This window comes from Panthera pardus, unplaced genomic scaffold (genome assembly GCF_024362965.1).
Source record: "Panthera pardus isolate Hobbes unplaced genomic scaffold, ASM2436296v1 HiC_scaffold_24, whole genome shotgun sequence".
In the NCBI taxonomy this organism is placed as follows: Eukaryota; Metazoa; Chordata; class Mammalia; order Carnivora; family Felidae; genus Panthera; species Panthera pardus.
In genome coordinates, this window is record NW_026526810.1 from 126,937,844 (window position 1) to 126,955,857 (window position 18,014).

General features: G+C 49.4%; 1 protein-coding gene and 1 long non-coding RNA gene across 6 annotated transcripts in view; one reads left to right on the forward strand and one right to left on the reverse strand.

The window, feature by feature from the left end:
• Positions 1-13,700, reverse strand: part of FBLN5 (fibulin 5) — an 80,125-nt gene extending 66,425 nt beyond the window's left edge. The window contains exons 1-4 of one of the 4 annotated variants that reach the window (XM_019462067.2): positions 13,314-13,700; positions 9,449-9,503; positions 7,441-7,492; positions 3,347-3,601 (exon numbers count right to left, since the gene is read on the reverse strand). In XM_019462067.2, the coding sequence (XP_019317612.1) occupies positions 3,347-3,601; positions 7,441-7,492; positions 9,449-9,503; positions 13,314-13,330 (379 nt within the window). In that variant the 5' untranslated portion in view covers positions 13,331-13,700. Of the gene's footprint in view, positions 1-3,346; positions 3,602-7,440; positions 7,493-9,448; positions 9,504-12,790; positions 13,028-13,313 lie in introns of those variants that run through there. The other 3 variants (XM_019462066.2, XM_053889710.1, XM_053889709.1) reach the window with 3 other exon arrangements.
• A 17-nt stretch (positions 13,701-13,717) lies between these two features.
• Positions 13,718-17,003, forward strand: LOC128773052 (uncharacterized). 2 transcript variants are annotated; one of them, XR_008417301.1, is made up of 3 exons: positions 13,718-13,825; positions 15,055-15,233; positions 16,511-17,003. It is a non-coding gene; the product is annotated as an uncharacterized LOC128773052 (long non-coding RNA). The 2 variants fall into 2 exon arrangements; XR_008417300.1 differs by lacking the exon at positions 16,511-17,003 and having other exon boundaries at positions 15,055-15,286.
• The last annotated feature ends 1,011 nt before the right edge of the window (positions 17,004-18,014 follow it).

Genomic DNA, 18,014 nt, shown 5'->3' on the forward strand with positions numbered 1-18,014 from the left:
CAGAAAAGAAGACATTTATGCCACGGCCCAGGAAATCTGACCACCTGCATATTTAATGATAAACAGGAATTAAAGTTGATTTTTGTAGGTTTGATAATGGCCTTGTGGCTATTTTTTTTTTAAGAATCTTTGTCTCAAGGGGAGCCTACGTGGCTCAGCCAGTTGAGCATCCAACTCTTGACTTGGGCTCGGGGCAGGATCTCACGGTCATGAGACCGAGCCCCATGTGGGGCTCTACGCTGAGTGTGGAGCCTGCTTGGGATTCTCTCTCTCTCCCTCTCTTTCTGCCCTTCCCCTCCCCTCCCTCTCTCTCTCGCTCTCAAAATAAATAAGTAAATGTTAAAAAAAGTAAAAGTAAAGAATCTTTATCTCTTAGAGATACATTCTGAAGTATTTAAGGATGGAGTTATACGATGCCTGACATTTGCTTTAATTAATCCACTGGGGGAGAATAAACACCAGCAAGGCTGGTCTGTGCCGAGAATTACAGCAACTGAGTGATAAGTAGGTAAGTGTTCATTATGTTCTCTGTGCTTTTGTCTAGGTTCAGGATTTTATAAGACAAAACTTTTAATTACAGAAAAAAAAAAAAAAGGCAAGAGAAAGCCCTCATGTTTAATCAGGGCTCCAACACAGACTCTCTGGGAGGCTTTAAACAACCTTAACCTTGCTGAGCCTCATCCAGAGCCTGAATGGCTTCAAATCCTGGCTCATCCCCGTTTGCCTTGACCCGATTTCCTAACCTGTCTGTGCTCCGGGCCCTTACCAGTATGACAGGAATGATGACAGTCCTACCACGCAGGGTGGAGGTGAGGAGTAAACGTGTTAATTCACATGTAAATATTCACAGTGCATGCAGCACGGTGGAAGTGTTTGCTGTTACTACTGATGCTACCGGTGATCACTCTTATTATTTTCATCTCGATGGGGAAGAGGAGACTCTTTTGGAGAGGCTGTCCTCCCTCCTAGGACACCAAAGGCCAGAAGTGTTTCCCTGCTCTTCCTGATCACGCTTCCTCCACAAGCTCAGACCTACGTTCTCCTCTTCTAGGAGGTGAGAATTGTGTCCTCACTTCCTCCACTTTTACTGACAATGTCCCCTCTTGGTGCGTCTCCCCTTGGCCCGTTTTCAAGCCCACCTCTCGCATTCTTGTTCCTGGAGGGTACAGTGGGCGGAAGCAGCCTCCCTTCCCCACCCCTTCTCTCGCCCTCTCCCCTGGGACGCCACCTCTTACAATGCCCAGAAGGACCTCTGTAGATCAGGAAACGGTGGGGTGGAGGGAGGGGAAGTTAGAAAGAACTCAGAACTTATGAATGCATAAATGCTGAACTTTTTGGAAATGGATGGGCCCAGTGCCAGTCCTCGCCAGGGCTCCTTGATTCTATTCTTTTTACAAAAGGGCCATTATGAAGGCTCTGCATCTCCCGTGTGACAGGTTGGGAACCATAAAACTGCATGACGTCACAGGGACCGGCGATGAATAGGTTTCCCAGCCATGTCCTTATTCTCAAGGGCACTGGGATCCTGGAAAGAAGTCTGTGGGAGGGAGGGGGCCACTTCAGGGGGCCGTGCACCAGTCCCAGCTGCTCCACAGAGGGGCCTCCACGGCCCCCCGCCCCCCTGCCCCAGACGTCAGGCAGAGCACCCTATATCCCAGCCACCCGAGGCCGCCTCCCGAAATCCTGGAGCACCCTGGTGGGTTACTGTGCCCCCGTCCTCACTACAAGTCAAAGCCAGGCACTTGACGCATCGGGCCCCACAGGACATCCTGGAAGAGGAGCACCACCCCCCAACCTCTCCTTCCGCACATTTCCTTTTGGAACCACTTCTTTTCTACCAGACAAGAGAGTTCGTGTGGCCAAGTTAGGAAAGTGTATGCTGGCAGTCAGGCCAGTGGACTCCCAGCCTACCTGTGTCATTACTAACTTGTTGGAGTCCCTGTTCCCTTTCCTGTAAGACGAGGAGGCTGCAGTTAATTGTTGAAGTCCTTTCCAGTTACAACGGTTCTGCTTGTTTTAAGGAAGTGCGTGCCACTCCCTCCACCAAACCGTGCCCGTGGCTCGACTGGGACCCATACTCTCTGCCTTTGCTCACTCATCTGTATTCAGAGTGACCATCAACCAGCTCTCCCCTCCCTCTCCCCCATCTCTCTCTCTCTTTCCTTCCCTCCCTCTCTCTTTCTCTGACACACACACACACACACACACACACACACACACACACGTCCCTTGAGACCAGTAAGAATGGAGAAGTCTGGGTCCAGGTGTATCCAATTTCCCCTTGCAGCTCTGAAGACACTCATTTGCATACTATTTCCATGCATCCAGATGGACATGGACGCTCATTTCCATGAACGTATAGAAGACGTTACAAATAACCAGCACAACTTCTCTGACAGCTCAATACTTCCGAGCCCTGAAATGGGACCAATAAAAGTCTCACTAGGTACACCAGTGGTCTCCTGAGGCTTTGGGGTATAGGAAGAAAGTGCTAGAACTTCAATGCACACTTATTTTTATCACATCCTCTAAAACGTTCTGTTTTAATGTATGCTTTATACTCTTCAAACCATATTAGTATACTAGGATATGTAATACGTATATCATGGGGCTCCAGGCTCAAAAAGATCTTATATATGGGGTCCGTGATCAGAAAAGGCTGGAGCCATCATCCCTCTAGACCATCTGCCAAAGCTGGAAGCAGTTACAAAGGTTTTGGTCCAACCAGCAAAGCTACCAAGGGAGGATCCAGGGAACCCTCCACCAAGACCACACTGGCCAACAGACACCAAAGAGGGCATGGGTCCAACCACCTGCCAACCCCCTTGGGGCCTCCTGGCATATGGTGTTGCCTTCCCCGCAGAGGTCTACTCTTGCTGTGAGTTCCCATAACTGAGGCTCATTTTAGCCAAAAGAACATTGGCGCCCACCCAAGGAACCCACTCTCTTTCCAGAACAGTTGGCCATGGCCTTCAAGACTTCTTTTATTTCAAGAGCATACATTCCATTCAAGGGTGAGGGGTGTTTGAAGAGAAAGTGATGGTCTTTCTAGATCTTCTCTCTGGGATTCACTGAATTAGACCAGATGCATTTACTATTGGACAGAGAAAACATAAGCTTGGTCTTTAGATAGATGATAGACGAAAATAAAGAAAAAACAAATTGGCTTTCTGGAGAACTGTCACGTGACTAGGGTTGGGAGGGTTCCCAGAGACACAGGCCGCTAAGAGTGAAGGAACTTCGTAGAAGGTAAGTCATTGTTTGATGGGTTAGGACTTCATCGTTGCCGGATTAGGACTTCACCAGAGCACGGGGCACAGGGAGCCTGAGATGCTGGGATACTCACCCACACACTGGTTGCTTTCATCCATCTGGTATCCAAAGCGGCATATGAGAGGCCTCGAAATCGTGGGGTAGTTTGGAGCTGATAGCGGTGGGGCCGCTGCTGGGTACGGACCTGAGTAGGGGTTCGAGTAGGGGTTCGAGTAGGGCCCTCGGTACACTGGGTTTGTTCGGGGGATGCATAAATACCCGCCATTTTGGTTAACACACATCATGTCTCCTCGGCAGGCCTCAGGGATGGTCCGGCATTCATCAATGTCTGGAAGGGCCACAGAAGAGGATGAGAGTTAGTGGCTCCCTGGCCACACCGTGCATGGTGCACATTGAAGCAAAGGACCCCAAAACACTCTTTACCCCAGCACCTGCTCCCAAACAGTGAGGGCAGACCGTGGCTCATCACCGCAGGCATTCCCAAATGTTGGCTACATTGAATCAAGTTGGCCAGTGTCACCCAGAGACCACATCACAAGCTGGACCACATCCACAAAACCCAAGCAAACACTATCAATTAACATAAATAGAAGGTGACAGTAGCCATGAATATATAACCACTAAAATAAAGAGTGTTTTATCTGTGAGTGTACCATCTAAAACCATCTCTGGTGCTCCCATGTGCCCATAGGATGCTCGGGAAACACCGCGATGGACCTAATCATTGTTCCCACTTCAACTCCAAATGACAGCTGGGCAGGGGAGAGAGTCCCTTGCATCAAGGAAGACAAGGCTTGGCTGAGAGCTAGTCGCTTGTTAAGAAAGTGGAGGCTTACTTGGAAGTCAGCTCACACTGGGCCACCAGACGGGCCCGTTTCCAGCCCAGGCTGGTGTTCCGCCCAGAGCAGGAGGTAGGTTCCCTAGAAAATCAGCCACGCTAGGCTGGCGCGGGGAACGCCTGGCCTCTGGCTCCAGCACGAGCAGCCCACTGCCTGAGCCCGCATGCTGGGCCCTCTCACCATCCTTGAGGTCGTTCCATGGGGGAACAGAGGCTGGGAGAAAGACGCCTGGGTCCCAACGGCTCACCCCAGCCGGCTCACCCGAGAAATGCACCCCAACTCTCACCTCAGGAAAGGGTAATGTGGAGGCTCAGCTGCCCCATTCTCTAGCTGTAGGCCTGAGACCCTCCGTAAGTCTGAAGGGACAGAAAAAAATGGCCGCTGCCCCCTCTCACCCCTTGGCCCATCCTTGTCCCCCAGCACCTGGACTCAAAGTGCAAGCCTGGATTTTCCAGGGTCCTCACCACTCGTCATTTTGTGGAACCATCTATCGCCCCTCCGGTTCTCAGCTGATGTGAGCTCAGGGAAGACAAATGATCTGGCTTCAATCAAATGTAATTAAAAAGCTAAATTCATCCCGGAGGTGGGGACAGGTGGGGCTGCCTTATTATCTTTTGACATATGCTATGCTCCACCCACAACAAACTATGCTATACTCAACGTCCTTTCCACCCCCTGGTCTTTGCTTATGCCGTTCCTTCACCTGGAATGCGGTTTCTCGGGCTCCTGTTCGTCCGTCAGTGCCCAATTCAAGTGTGGCCTCCGTGAAGGCTTTCTTTACTGACCCCTGACATAAGACCTCACTCCCTCCCCTACTTTTGCAGGGCCCATTGCTGTCACCTTAACTTTGCAATGGCTTTATTCCACCATGTACAGAGTTCACTCCCGTCTGGGTCTGCCTCTCCCACTAGATGACGTACTAGGAGGATAGCCCCCGAATGTCAATCCTAATCCTCGGAACCTGTGACCGTATCAGGTTACCTGGCAAAGGAGAATGAGGCAGCAGGTGGAATTAAAGCTGCTAACCAGCGGGGCTGACCTTCAGACGGAGGGATTACGTGGGTGAGCTCAGTGTAATCACCTAAGTCCTTAAAAGCGGAAGAAGAGGAGGCAAGAAGGGTTGATGATGTGGAGATGTGACGATGGGAAAAGAAGAGATCCCAGAGCCCGTGAGGGACTTAACTCACGGTGGTGACTCTGAAGATGGGCGAGGGGACCATGAGGCTGGGACTGAGGAGGCCTCTTGAAACCAGGAAAGGTCCTCTGCTGACGGCCAGCAAGGACACGGGGGCTTCAGTCCCACAACCACCAGAAGCTTAATTCTGTGGGGCTGTAAACTGGTGCGGCCACTACACAGAACAGCATGGAAGCTCCTCAGAAAATTAAAAACAGGGGCACCTGGGTGGCTCGGTCGGTTACGCGCCCGACTTCAGCTCAGGTCATGAACGCACAGTTCGTGGGTTCGAGCTCCACGTGGGGCTCTGTGCTGACAAGTCAGAGCTTGGAGCCAGCTTTCGATTCTGTCTCTCCCTGTCTCCCTGCCCTTCCCCCACTTGCAATCTGCCTCTCTGTCTCTCAAAACTAAATAAACATTTACAAAAATATTTTAAGAAATTAAAACACAGGGGAGCCTGGGTGGCTCGGTCGGTTGGGCATCCGACTCTTGATTTCGGCTCAGGTCATGACCTCACAGTTCATGGGGTTGAGCCCCATGTCAAAGGGTTCTGCTTGGGATCTTCTCTCTCCCTCTCTCTCTCTCTCTCTGCCCCTCTCCCCCGCTTGTGCGCTCTCTCTCTCAAAATAAATAAACATTATAAAAATTAGCAACAGAACTACGATATGACCCAGCAATCCAAATTCTGGGTATTTATCCAAAGGAAATGAAAACAGAATCTCAAAGAGATGTCTGCACTCCTATGCTCATCGCAGCGCTATTCACAACAGCCAAGGCCTGGAAACGAGCTAAGTGTCTGTCAGCAATGAATGGACAAAGATGGATTTATAAACAGATACATAGCTTCACACACACACACACACACACACACACACACACACACACATTTATACACACACTCAATGGAATATTATTCAGCCATGAGAAAGAAGGAGATCATGCCATTTCCGGCAACATGGATGGCCCTGGAGAGCGCTATGCTAAGTGAGATTAAGTCAGACAGAGAAAGACAAACACTGCATGATCTCACTTACATGTGGAATCAAACAGAGCTAAACCCATAAAAGTAGTGAGTGGAATGGGGGCTGACGAGGGCTGGGGGCTGGAGAAGGCCGGGAAAGGGACAAACCTGCTGGTAGAAGATGGGTAAGTGCCCCCGTACAGTCACGTGCAGCACTGGGAGGACAGTGGACAGTACTGAACTGCATGCCTGAAAACTGCCGAGAGAGCAGATCTTAAATGTTCTCATCATAAGAAACGTCATTACGTGCTGTGATGGAGGCGTTAGCAAATGCTGCGGTGGTGATCATATTGTGATACAGAAGCACATCAAATCAAGTTGTGCACCTTAAACTCATACAACGTTAGGTGTCAACCGTATCTCAATTAAAAAAAATAAGGGGGGAACTGGGGCGCCTGGGTGGCTCAGTCACTTAAGCATCCGGCTTCGGCTCAGGTCATGATCTCGCGGTCTGTGAGTTCGAGCCCCGCGTCGGGCTCTGTGCTGACAGCTCAGAGCCTGGAGCTGCTTCGGATTCTGTGTCTCCCTCTCTCTCTGCCCCTCCCCCACTCATGCTCTCTCTCTCTCTCTCTCTCTCTCTCTCTCTCTCTCAGAGATAAATAAACATTAAAAAAATCAAAAAGAAGAAAGAAACTGAATTCTGCCAACAACACACATGAGCAAAGGCAAGGATTCTCCCCTAGAGCTTCCAGAAAGGGGAAAACCTTTCCTGGCCCCTCGATGTTGGCAGGATCTACCAAGTGCTACCCCTGTAGCACTTCTGACCTACAAATAATATAGATAACGATCTACAGATGAGCTGTAAGATCACTTTCTGTCGTTCAAGCCACTCTATTTGTAGCAATCTGTTACGGCAGCCACAGCGGACGAATACAGATGGGGAGCCCCTCGGGGACGTGGCCCAGTTCTCGCTCATCTTCGCCCCCCACAGGCCTCAGCCCCGGGCTGGGCACACAGAAAAGGATGGATAAAAGGGCATTATTGACTTCAAGCATTCTGTGGCCCTGTTTTCTTCCATAATCCAGGCCAATACAGATTTGATAACATCGAGCAACAGCTGGGTAGGAAACAACCCGGCAATCAGTCTGTCCCTGAACGCCCCACCCGGCACAGGATCCTCAGTGGCCTCATACCTAAACACTGTCCTGACGAGCGGTCCAGATCGAAACCGTTAGTGCATTGTTGCTGCAGGAAAGGAGAGAGGAGAAAGAGGTAAGGCCAATTTCTTGGCTGTTTTTTTTTTTAACTATAAAAGTATTACAAGGACATCACAGAAAGTTCAGGAAATGAAGTAAAGAAAAAAAAGCATCCATAATACCAACACCTGTATTATAATACCTATTTGTCCGCTCTTCTTTGGAGTATTTTCTTATAATCATTTTACACTTAGCATTCCCCTTTAACCGCCACTCCCCCACCCCAACACACACACGCCATTGCCTCAGAAGTCCCAATTTTAGCAGATCTGGGACCATTTCCTGCCCTAGTTATGAAGATCAGTGATAATCACACCTAATCTGCCTGATGATGAGCCACATTCCGTGTTTGCATCTTTCTGGGAATGGATAGGACTGCTTTTAAGGGCAATCACTCTCTTCCTCTGGATGCCATCCGACCTCCTCTCCTCCAGGCCCACTGTGGGTGCCCTGCCCCCTGTGAGATGCCCTAACCTAATCCTCTAACCTAAAAGCTACACAGTGAGGCAGTTTTCTACGAAAACTAGAATTGGGGAAATCTCTCCACTTCAATCTCAGCAAGACAATTACACAAAGATGCTTCTAGAAATAGACAGATCTCAACAGTCCCCACAGGCTGCGGTTTTCACGGGCAACTTGAGTTACAACTTTATGAACTTCGGAAAGTGTCACGGGGGCCGACAGTAGGCCTCTGGGGAAGACCCTGGAGACAGACATTTTATAGGAGTACAGGGAAAAGGAATGTTTCCGACTACAGGAACCCCATCCCTGGCCGTCCCTGAGCTTTCAGGGGTTTGGCTTCTCTGAGCTCTGGGCTGGTTTGTGGAGATGAGGGATTTGGCTGGCATTCATGGGAGTGGGCTCAGGAGTGTTAGGTCCCTGGGGCAAAAGAAAAGGAGCAAATGAGCCAGGAGGCTGTGCCGTCCAGCTTGGGAAACCAGGGAACCCAAATCCAGCCCTGGATCATCAACTAAGCACCAGTGGGGGGTTCGATTCCGCCAGCCTGCCTGGCTTCAACTTCCTACTCCAGCTGCTACTCACCATACAACTTTCGATGCCTCCACATCCTCACCTTTAAATTGGGGGCAACAGCACTCACTTCGGGGTGGTTGTAACAACCGGAGGTGTTGATGTATGCCAGGTGCCCAAAGCCCAGTAAACACAGTACTGGGACCATCACCCTCCCCGGGCCTGAATGTCACCACCTGTCACCATGAGGCTGGGTCAGAGGACTCCAAGGTCCTCCCAAGATCTAAGTCTCTGTGACTCTTCCTTAGATCCTTTCCATCCCCAATAGCCTGAATCCATTTCGAAATTCTTAACAGGAAGGGAAAGAACATTCCCCCACCTGCCTGTGGGCCCTCAGCCCTGCTCAGTGAGGCCTTGAGCCAGAGACAAAGAGGCTGCTCTGGGTTTTCAGGAAGGATGTGCCCACATTCTCAAAGGCTGACACAAATATGGCTTAATAAAGTCTGGGCGCTACAGGCCTCCGGGGCCTGACTCCGCCACCCTCCACGCTCCCGCCAGGGGGCTCCGCCCAGAGGTGGGTCCTCTGCCCACCTCCTCCAGCCAGAAATGGGTCTGTGGAGACACAGAGACTCACGTGGGTACCACCGCCCTCAAGGACTACAGCACCTTTGACTTTTCAACATTTACCATAAATCGAGACCCAAGGGACACAAGTAAGGCAGCAGATCCGATCAGAAGTCCTGGATTGGGAATCAGGACACTGAGGTCCCAGCCCTGCCATCTATAAAGTACGACCTGGGGCAAGCGTCGACTTCTCTGAGCCCGGCTTTGATCTCTGTACCACCCAGAGCTGGGCTTGGGTGAACTGCAAAGCCCCTCCCAGCCCCACAATCCTAGGATTCTGAAATGCGTGGCTGGACACCCTCACCCTGATTTTTAGCACGCTTCTAGATAATACACAAAATAAAAATCATACCTGTGCATTCCCGGGACTCGGAAGACAGAGAGCCAGAATGGTAACGGTGAGTATCCTGCAGAGCAAAAAGCCAGTATGTCAATGCCCAAGAAACTTCCAGAATCAAGGTCTGGGGATAAACATGGGTCTCATGTTGCCCGTGCATTTGCAATGGTGACTCCACCGGGTGCTTATATACGGTGCTCCAGAGGTCAAAGTGGACTCCAGATGCCCCCAAGCACCCCAGACAGAACCATCCTTCTTCTACTGGCTTCATATGTTGGGATAATGTGTTAGGTAACTTTTTTTTTTTTTTTTTTTTTTTTAGTAGAAGGTTTCGCTGCTTCAAAGACAAAACTCTAAAACCCACCGCTGTGGCACACACTAAGTCCTGACCAGCGGCTTGGTCTTCACTTCTGACACAAGGAGATCTGCCTGAGTTTTGAACGCCTTTATTCTGAAATGGTTACAGAGAGAACAAGCCTCAAAGGATGCAAGGAAACTGCAAATGTGAAGCACCTGAGTTTCTATGGAAGAGAGGTGTCTCTGGAAAGTCGCCTAATCCCAGGGCATGTGTCCCACAGGCCCCGATGGCGAAGGGGGACTGGGGCACCTGGGCAGCTGGGAGAAGAATGAACACAGAGGCAACGCTTGGGAGGAGGAGTCTGGAAGCCCCGGGTCAGGCTGGCTCTCCATTCACAAACCAGCAAACCTCTCTGAGCTTGCGAGTTCTACCCTTCACCACCCACAAGCTTCTATCCAATAAAACCATGGTCACCAATATGCCTTCAAAACACAAAATAGTGGGGCGCCCGGGGGGCTCAGTCAGTGAAGCGTCCGACTTCGGCTCAGGTCATGATCTCACGGTTTGTGAGTTCGAGCCCCGCATCGGGCTCTCTGCTGTCAGCGCAGAGCCTGCTTGGGATTCTCTGTCTCCCTCTCTCTCTGCCCCCCCCCAAAAACCAACAAACATTTAAAACATATACAAAATAGATACCAGCTCACATCCATCAGGACAGCTGTAATCGAAAGAGCAGAAAACATGTGTTAGCAAGGACGTGAAGAAACTGGGGCCCTTGGGCACTGTTGGTGGGGAGGTGATGCAATCTGTAGCCGAGGGAGCAGCGCCCCAGAATATTAGAAATGGATTCACCATATGATCCAGCAACTCCACTCCTGGGGAAACACCCAAAAGAAGTGAAAGTAGGGACCTGAAGAGATATATGTACACTCATGTTCATAGCAGGTAATTCACGACAGCCCAAAGGGGAAAACAACCCACGAGTCCGTCGACAGATGAATGAATAAACAACATGCGCATCGGGATATTATCTGGATAAATATCCAGAAGGAAGCACACTGAGATATTATCCAGCCTTTAAAAGGAAGGAAATTCTCACACCTGCTGCCACATGGATAAACCTCGAGGACGGTATACTAAGTGAAATAAGCCAGTCACAAAAGGATAAATTCGGTATGATTCCATTTTGACGTAGAACAGTCAAAATCCTAGAGACAGGGGCACCTGGGTGGCTCAGTCGGCTAAGCATCTGACTTCAGTTCAGGTCACGATCTCACAGTTTGTGAGTTCTAGCCCCCCATCGGGCTCGGTGCTGTCAGCTCGGAGCCTGGAGCCTGCGTCAGATTCTGTATGTCTCTCCTCTCTCCCTCTCTTAAAAATAATAAATAAACATTAAAAAAAACTTAAAAATCACATAAACAAGGAGCAGAATGGCGGGTGCCAGGGGCTGAGGAGAAGAAGGAACGGGGAGGTAGCGTTTCTTGAGGACAGAGTTTCAGTGTTGCAAGATGAAAAGGGTTCTAGAGATTGCACAACATGAAATGTACTTAACGCTACTGAATGTATGCTTAAAAATGGTTACAATGGCTTTTAAAAAAACCTGTGTATCTGAAGAGCTTTATTTATTGCTATTAGTGCTATTAGCGTTTCGTTCAATAGTGATTTCTCTGGGCAACCACCACTTGCCAACACAGACCCTAGACGGAAGAGCTCCCAAAACTATGACTCAGTTGCTGCCGTGGGGAGCTGGTTTTAGGGCCACTCGATAACGTCTCTATGCTTTGTATAGAGGGACACTGGGAGAAACACCCGGCGAGCACCATGACAGCCAGGCTCGAAGCAGAGACGGGAAGGTCAGAGAAGGCTTCCTGGAGGAGGTGATCTTGAAGACCTGCTCCTATCCATAGACACCTCCTCTTTAAAATCGCTCCCTTCATGAAAAGAATGTTCGATACGTTACAAAGCTCACTCAACCCATGACACAAGGCCCATCTCAATCGGCAACACTGGGTACTTGCAGGGCCCCAGGATTGAGGTGGCATCCAGAGGGAACAGAACCCTGATGTGGTGCTAGAAGACGCAGGCCCGCTTCCTTCCTCTGGTCCCTGATCCAAAGAATAAAGACCCCGAGAGTCCACACGCTTTCATTTCGTTTAAGTGCCTGTGTGAGCCAGGTTCTAGAACGCCGGAGACAGCTCTGACCTTATAAAGTGCAGAGCCAAATCCGAGGGTTTTTTGATATTTGCGACGGCCAGATTTATATCTGGAAGGAATGAAAGAACAATAACAGATTTATTTTCCAAGCTGTATATTATGAATTTCAATGTTTTCCTGTTTCTTCACATGAAGTTTCCTTTCGCTTGGTTATAAAACCCTGTCTCGTTTATGTTGGAGACAGAACAGCCTGACTGAATGCAGTGGGCTCCAAGAGCGAGTGGAAAAGCCACGCTAACCCCATTTCTCCCCCTACTCCCGCCTGCCTGTTCCCTTTGGCCGGAGGGCAGCTCTGGGACAGGGCTCCTCTGAGAGGTCCAGCCTGCAGCCCGGCCTCCTGGGAGAGCCACAGCCAGGTCCTGAGGGCCAAGTCAGTTCCAGGCTGATCGAGAGGGTTTTCCGAAAATGAAAGAACCCACGCCCTTCTGCTCCCACGGTCTCTCAAATAGTTACACCTTGTCACGAAGAACTCCAGAACACCCGAAAAACTATAGGAGTTCTAGGGGAGCCTCTGATGTTCCCAACTGGTCCCCGGAACTTTCAACATCAGGTGGGTCCACCCATTTTGTGCACCAGCCTAAACTTCAAGGAAAGCCAGAGAGACCAGCGGTATCTCAGGGCTCTCTGTCACAGAAGTGCTGGTGGCCAGGACAGGCATCACACACACACACACACACACACACACACACAGACACACACACACAGAGTTCATGTGTCTAAAGCAAGCCACATTTTCAAGAGTTCCATAGATAAAAGACTGTGCAGATACAATCTAAAGTTCTTCAAGGCTGAAGGCTTACTTGACTGGAATTGCAATTTCCTTAAAGAACAGCAAAACATTTGCTTACATGTATTTCTGTCTGTAGTCCCCGCTTCTCATTGGCTTGAAACTTCTGGGTCGCATGCCCTTTGTGAATCCCACACAGACATAGATAGAGCAAACCCAAGTTGGGGATGTCCAGCTAGCCCGGCCGCTTGTCCAACAGCCAATGCAACAAAGTAATTGCTAGTAATTGCTAGCGAACTAGCAATTGGCCCCCCAACTTCAGAAACAGATATATATCCTAAAACGGCTGCCCGTTGGGAAAAGAAAGGAGAGTCGGGCTCCGAGGGTTCTGCAGCTCTCTCCGGGACGCGGACTTCTGAAACCGTGTTATAAAATACCCACTCCCGAAAGAAGGCTTCAAGATGGAAATTACAAAGGCGCAGCTTTTTATAATTAACAATATCATTGCATCACTAGCTAATGCCTTTTCCAACATCCTGACACAGCCTGAATCCCAGCCATAGCCATTTTCCACCCCTCGGGTTTTTCAGTAAGCTTTCCAGACCCTGGAGGAAAAAGTCCTGAGCGGGGAGGGGGGGACCTACCTTTTTAATCCTGGCATGTCCAAGATGCGGGAGCGGGAGCGGCAAAGGGGAAACGAGAAAGCTGGCAGCGCGGGACCTCGGAGCCGGCCCTGAACTTCAGCTCCCTCTGGGCCCGAGCGAGCGTGGGGCTGGCCGGTGTGTTTATTCCAGGGGGACGAGCCAGTCGTGGGGAGGACGAGGGGAGAGCCTGGGTGCTCCGAGCCACTGGAGAGCCCACAGAGAAAGCACCTGGTTTTGCTTAGCCCTTTTCAGTAATTCAGCATTAAACCAATTGGAGGAGGAATTTTAAAAATGAACACTTCATTTTCTAAGTATGTTAAACAATGCAAATGGGGCCTCAGTCTGGACACAGCTGGTTCAGATTACAGCGCTCACCAACTGGCTAGACTCCTCACAACAATCTTGGGGCGTCTGCCAGGACCCAGCGCTGGGAGGAGAGTCCCGTCCCGCGCCCCGCCGGAGCAGCCGCACTCGGGCTCCCCGCATCTCTACCGGAGGCGATTGGCGGGCAAGTGCGGGGGGGGGGGGGGGGGGGGGGCTGGGAGGGCCTGTTGACCCTTTACTTCCCACCCCGCGAGGACGTCCCTGCCCGGCTGGGCCGGTCAGGCCGAGGCGGTGGCGGGTGGCGGGTGGGGGTGGGGGTGGGGGGCTGGGGGCGGTGGCCTGGGGACGCCCCTCCTCCGGGAGACGGATGCCTTGAACTCACGACAAGCACAGCGACGGGGACCAGAATCTTATCAAGCATTGGGAAGCCAGACCCAGGGAAGCGGAGGCCTGGGGGCAGCGACAGGAGACTCACGGTTTTCCAGAAGAAGGGGTGGAGAGCACGACGGGGTGGGGAAGAAGAGGAGGATGGGATCTGGCCGATGCTAATGGGAGACAAGGAGCTTGTGCAATGCAAACCTTCGCGAGGACGCTCGCGCCGCCCCGCCCTCACCCCCTGATTCTGGAGGGGCATGTTCTGACTTCAGTGAAAGTGTCCAGAGACCGTGCACCTTACACGTCCTCAGTGTGACATCTCAATCCAGCTGGGGATTTTTTTAATTAAAAAAAAAAAAAAAATCCTCGACTCGAAAATGATTTGAACGAGTGAAACAGAGATTTGAGAAGACAAAAAAGGACAGTCAGGGAAAGCAGAATGATGGATAAGAACAAGAGGCATGATGTTAAGTGTTTTACATTCGTTGTGTCAGTGGTTGCAAACTATTCCTTCCTTTCTTTCTGTTTTTAAGCATTGGAATCCTTCTGTGGAATGAAGTCTTATCAAAGACACTAGTCTATGAAAGAGGATGGTTGGATCGGCAGTAGTCCAGATTGCTCCTCTCCTCCCTGCATCTCCCCATGGGCCCCTCAACAAAGCCCTACTTACAGCTGGGAAGGCACTGATGAAGTCCTTTCCCCTCACCTTAACTCCATGCAGTAGGGATTAGTATCTCCGTTGCAGTAGAGTGAGATGAAGAGAGGTTCCTTAACTCCCCCATGGTCACACAGCTATTCACTGAGACAGCTGAGACTCCAAAGTCTACATAGTTAGCCTTCCCAGAGGCCAATCTTTTTAGTAAATAAATGGAATCCTACTCTAAACATGCATTCAGGGAAGCCTGGCTGGCTCAGTCAGAAGAGCATGCTACCCTTGACTTGGGGGTCATGAGTGTGGGCCCCAGGTTGGGTCCAGAGATTGCTTAAATAAAAATAAAAATGTTAAATTTTTAAAAATGTTTTTATTTGTTTTTTTAAAGAGAGAAAGAGAGAGAGACAGAGCGTGAGTGGGGGAGGAGCGGAGAGAGGGGGAGACACAGAATCGGAAGCAGGCTCCAGGCTCTGAGCTGTCAGCACAGATCCGACGCAGGGCTCGAACCCAGGAACTGCAAGATCACGATCTGAGCTGAAGTTGGACGTGTGACTGACTGAGCCACCCAGGTGCGCCAAAAACTTCAAAAAGTAATAAAAGTAAAAGTACATTCAACAACGAATAGCAGAATACTAATAGTTCTTGAAGCCGTGTCCATTAGGCTCTCCTATTTACTTTGTGTATGTTGAAAATTTCCCATAACAAAACATTGTTTACTTCTTTTTTTATTTCTTTATTTTGAGAGAGAGAGAGAGAAGTGGGGAGGGGCACAGAGAGAGGCAGAGAGAGAGAATCCCAAGCAGGTTCCCCACTGTTAGCACAGAGCCCGATGCGGAGCTAGAACTCCTGAACCGTGAGATCACGACCTGAGCTGAAACCAAGGGTCACATGCTTAACCAACTGAGCCACCAGGAACCCCAATAAAACATTTTTTAAAAATACATTTTATTGGGCCACCTGGCTGGCTCGGAGGGAGGAGCACGAGACTCTGGATCTCGGGGTCGTGGGTTTGAGCCCCACGTTGGGTGTAGAGATTTCCAAGGTTGTTCACTGATCCCACTTGTGAAAGTTTATAAAGAGCCTTAACATCCTTCAGTTGGGTACCAACAGGGTTAAATAAAGTAAGGGACTTCCCAAACTGGACAATTATGCAACCGACAATAAAAGCTAGGTAAATAAGCATACGTACTGGATGACTCCTTTTATATAGAATTCTGAGTGAGGTAGTGATTGCGAAGGGCATTCTGCTGATAACATTCGAATTATCAATCTGGGTAACTGGTTACACAGTATACGCTTAGGACTTGGAGGGTCTTATGTATGTTACCCATTTTTTTTAAAGGACTAAACCAGCTCCTTGCATGCTAACATTGAAGGGTTTCCAGTAAAGTCAAACTGGTAGAATGTTAGTGATTTCACATAGCTTCATCTAATGTAGTAATACGTATAAAAGCAAGTTGTAGAACTGTATAGAGTGTGCCACCATTTGAGAAAAAAAAAAATATATCCACAAGTTCTTGCTTGTATATATAGAGAAAAGACGTTTCCTGAATGATAACGTGAGAAACTGTTAGCATTTTTTGGCTTCTAGGAAGGACGTTTGGTAGGCAGCTAGGGAAAAGAATTAAAAGGAAAATTCACTCTCCCCTGCTCACCTTTGGGTAAAATTTGAATTTTGGACCACAAGCATGTGTTACGTATCCAAAATATGAGGTTACTTTAATATACACATATATTCTATTTATGTAGAGCTATTTGGGGGGTAGGAGAGTTTTAAATGACTTAGCTCATATGCCTCACATATTCTATCAACCCTCTTTTTTCTTAAGTTTATTTATTTTGACAGAGATGGAGAGAGAGAGAGGCAGAGAGAGAGAATCCCAAGCAGGCTCCGCACTATCAGTGAGGAGACAGATGTGGGACTCAAACTCACGAACTATGAGATCATGACCTGAGCCAAAACCGAGAGTCAGACGCTTAACCGACTGAGCCACCCGGGTGCCCATACTATCAACCTTCTGGAAGGAAAGGGAGGGAGAGAAAATCAATATGCCTGTTGTCTACATGAGCAAATTGAGGATCTTGAAAACAAAACTTTCCAGGCATCCATCTTGGACCAGAGATTGTTTGCATTTAAAACTCTAAGTTTGGAAGAGGGAAGAGAGTTAGGGTTGCAATGAAAGGCTTGGGTCTTTGTCTTGGTTTTGCCACCTACCTGTTGGGTGACCTTGGGTGAATCACTTCACCTCTCTGCATCTTGGTTTCCTTATCTGCAAAATGGAGATAACAGTTACCTCTCAGGGTTGATGTGAGAATAAAATAAAAGTGAGTAATCCTCATGAGTGTCGCTGTGCCCAATTCCTTACCCTATACAATCCCCCCCAAAATATCTTTAGTAACCAGCAAATTATCAGCTTCCACAGACAAAGAGAATCATAACCTTGTAAAACAGCCCAGGTATCTGTTGAACAGCTCAGACTGTTAGAAAGTTCTGTCTTGAGTCGAACTCACATCTGCTTCCCTATATGCAACTGCCTCCATGGGTCCTAATTCTCCCCTCCACGTGGGCTACTCACCTTCCAGCATCTTCTTTTCATGAAAACAGCTCCACCTCTTGCCAGTGCTTGTGTCCCCTTCCTGGGGGCTGAGCACCCCCCAGTTCTTTCAGCAGCTCCTCACAGGTCACATGACCCTGCTGCTGCCTACTCCAGCTTCTCCTCCAGTGGCTGCATCAGCCTTCTGGCTCGTACTGAACTGACATCAACAGAAACAACCCGTGATTACACAGGCTGCTTACCACCTTCGCTTTCATCCTGTCCTTGGACTGCCAGTCCTCCTTAACAGAGAACAAGGTTTGTCATGGGCCCCTCTTAAATTTTCATCCACCGTTCAAGATCTTTTTCTTTAAAAAAATTTTTTTAACGTTTATTCATTATTGAGAGGCAGAGAGACACAGAGCGTGAGCAGGGGAGGGGCAGAGAGAGAGGGAGACACCGAATCCGAAGCAGGCTCCAGGCTCTGAGCTGTCAGCACAGAGCCCGACGCGGGGCTCGAACTTCACAAACTGCGAGATCGTGACCTGAGCCGAAGTCGGTCGCTTAACCGACTGAGCCACCCAGGCGCCCCTCAAGATCTTTTTCAACATGAATATTACTATGTAAATTATTAAGTATCACCCCAGCTTTGACAACTATGTTATCTGCTGACTGTGACTTACTTGACTTTATCAGAGTTATGAATAAATAATTGACCAAGACAGGTGCTGGAGTGATGTGCTCTGTCCAGGTTGGCACCGACCCGCTTCTCTTTCTTCAACATTTTGGGGCCACTCCACTGGTGGAAGGCCACCA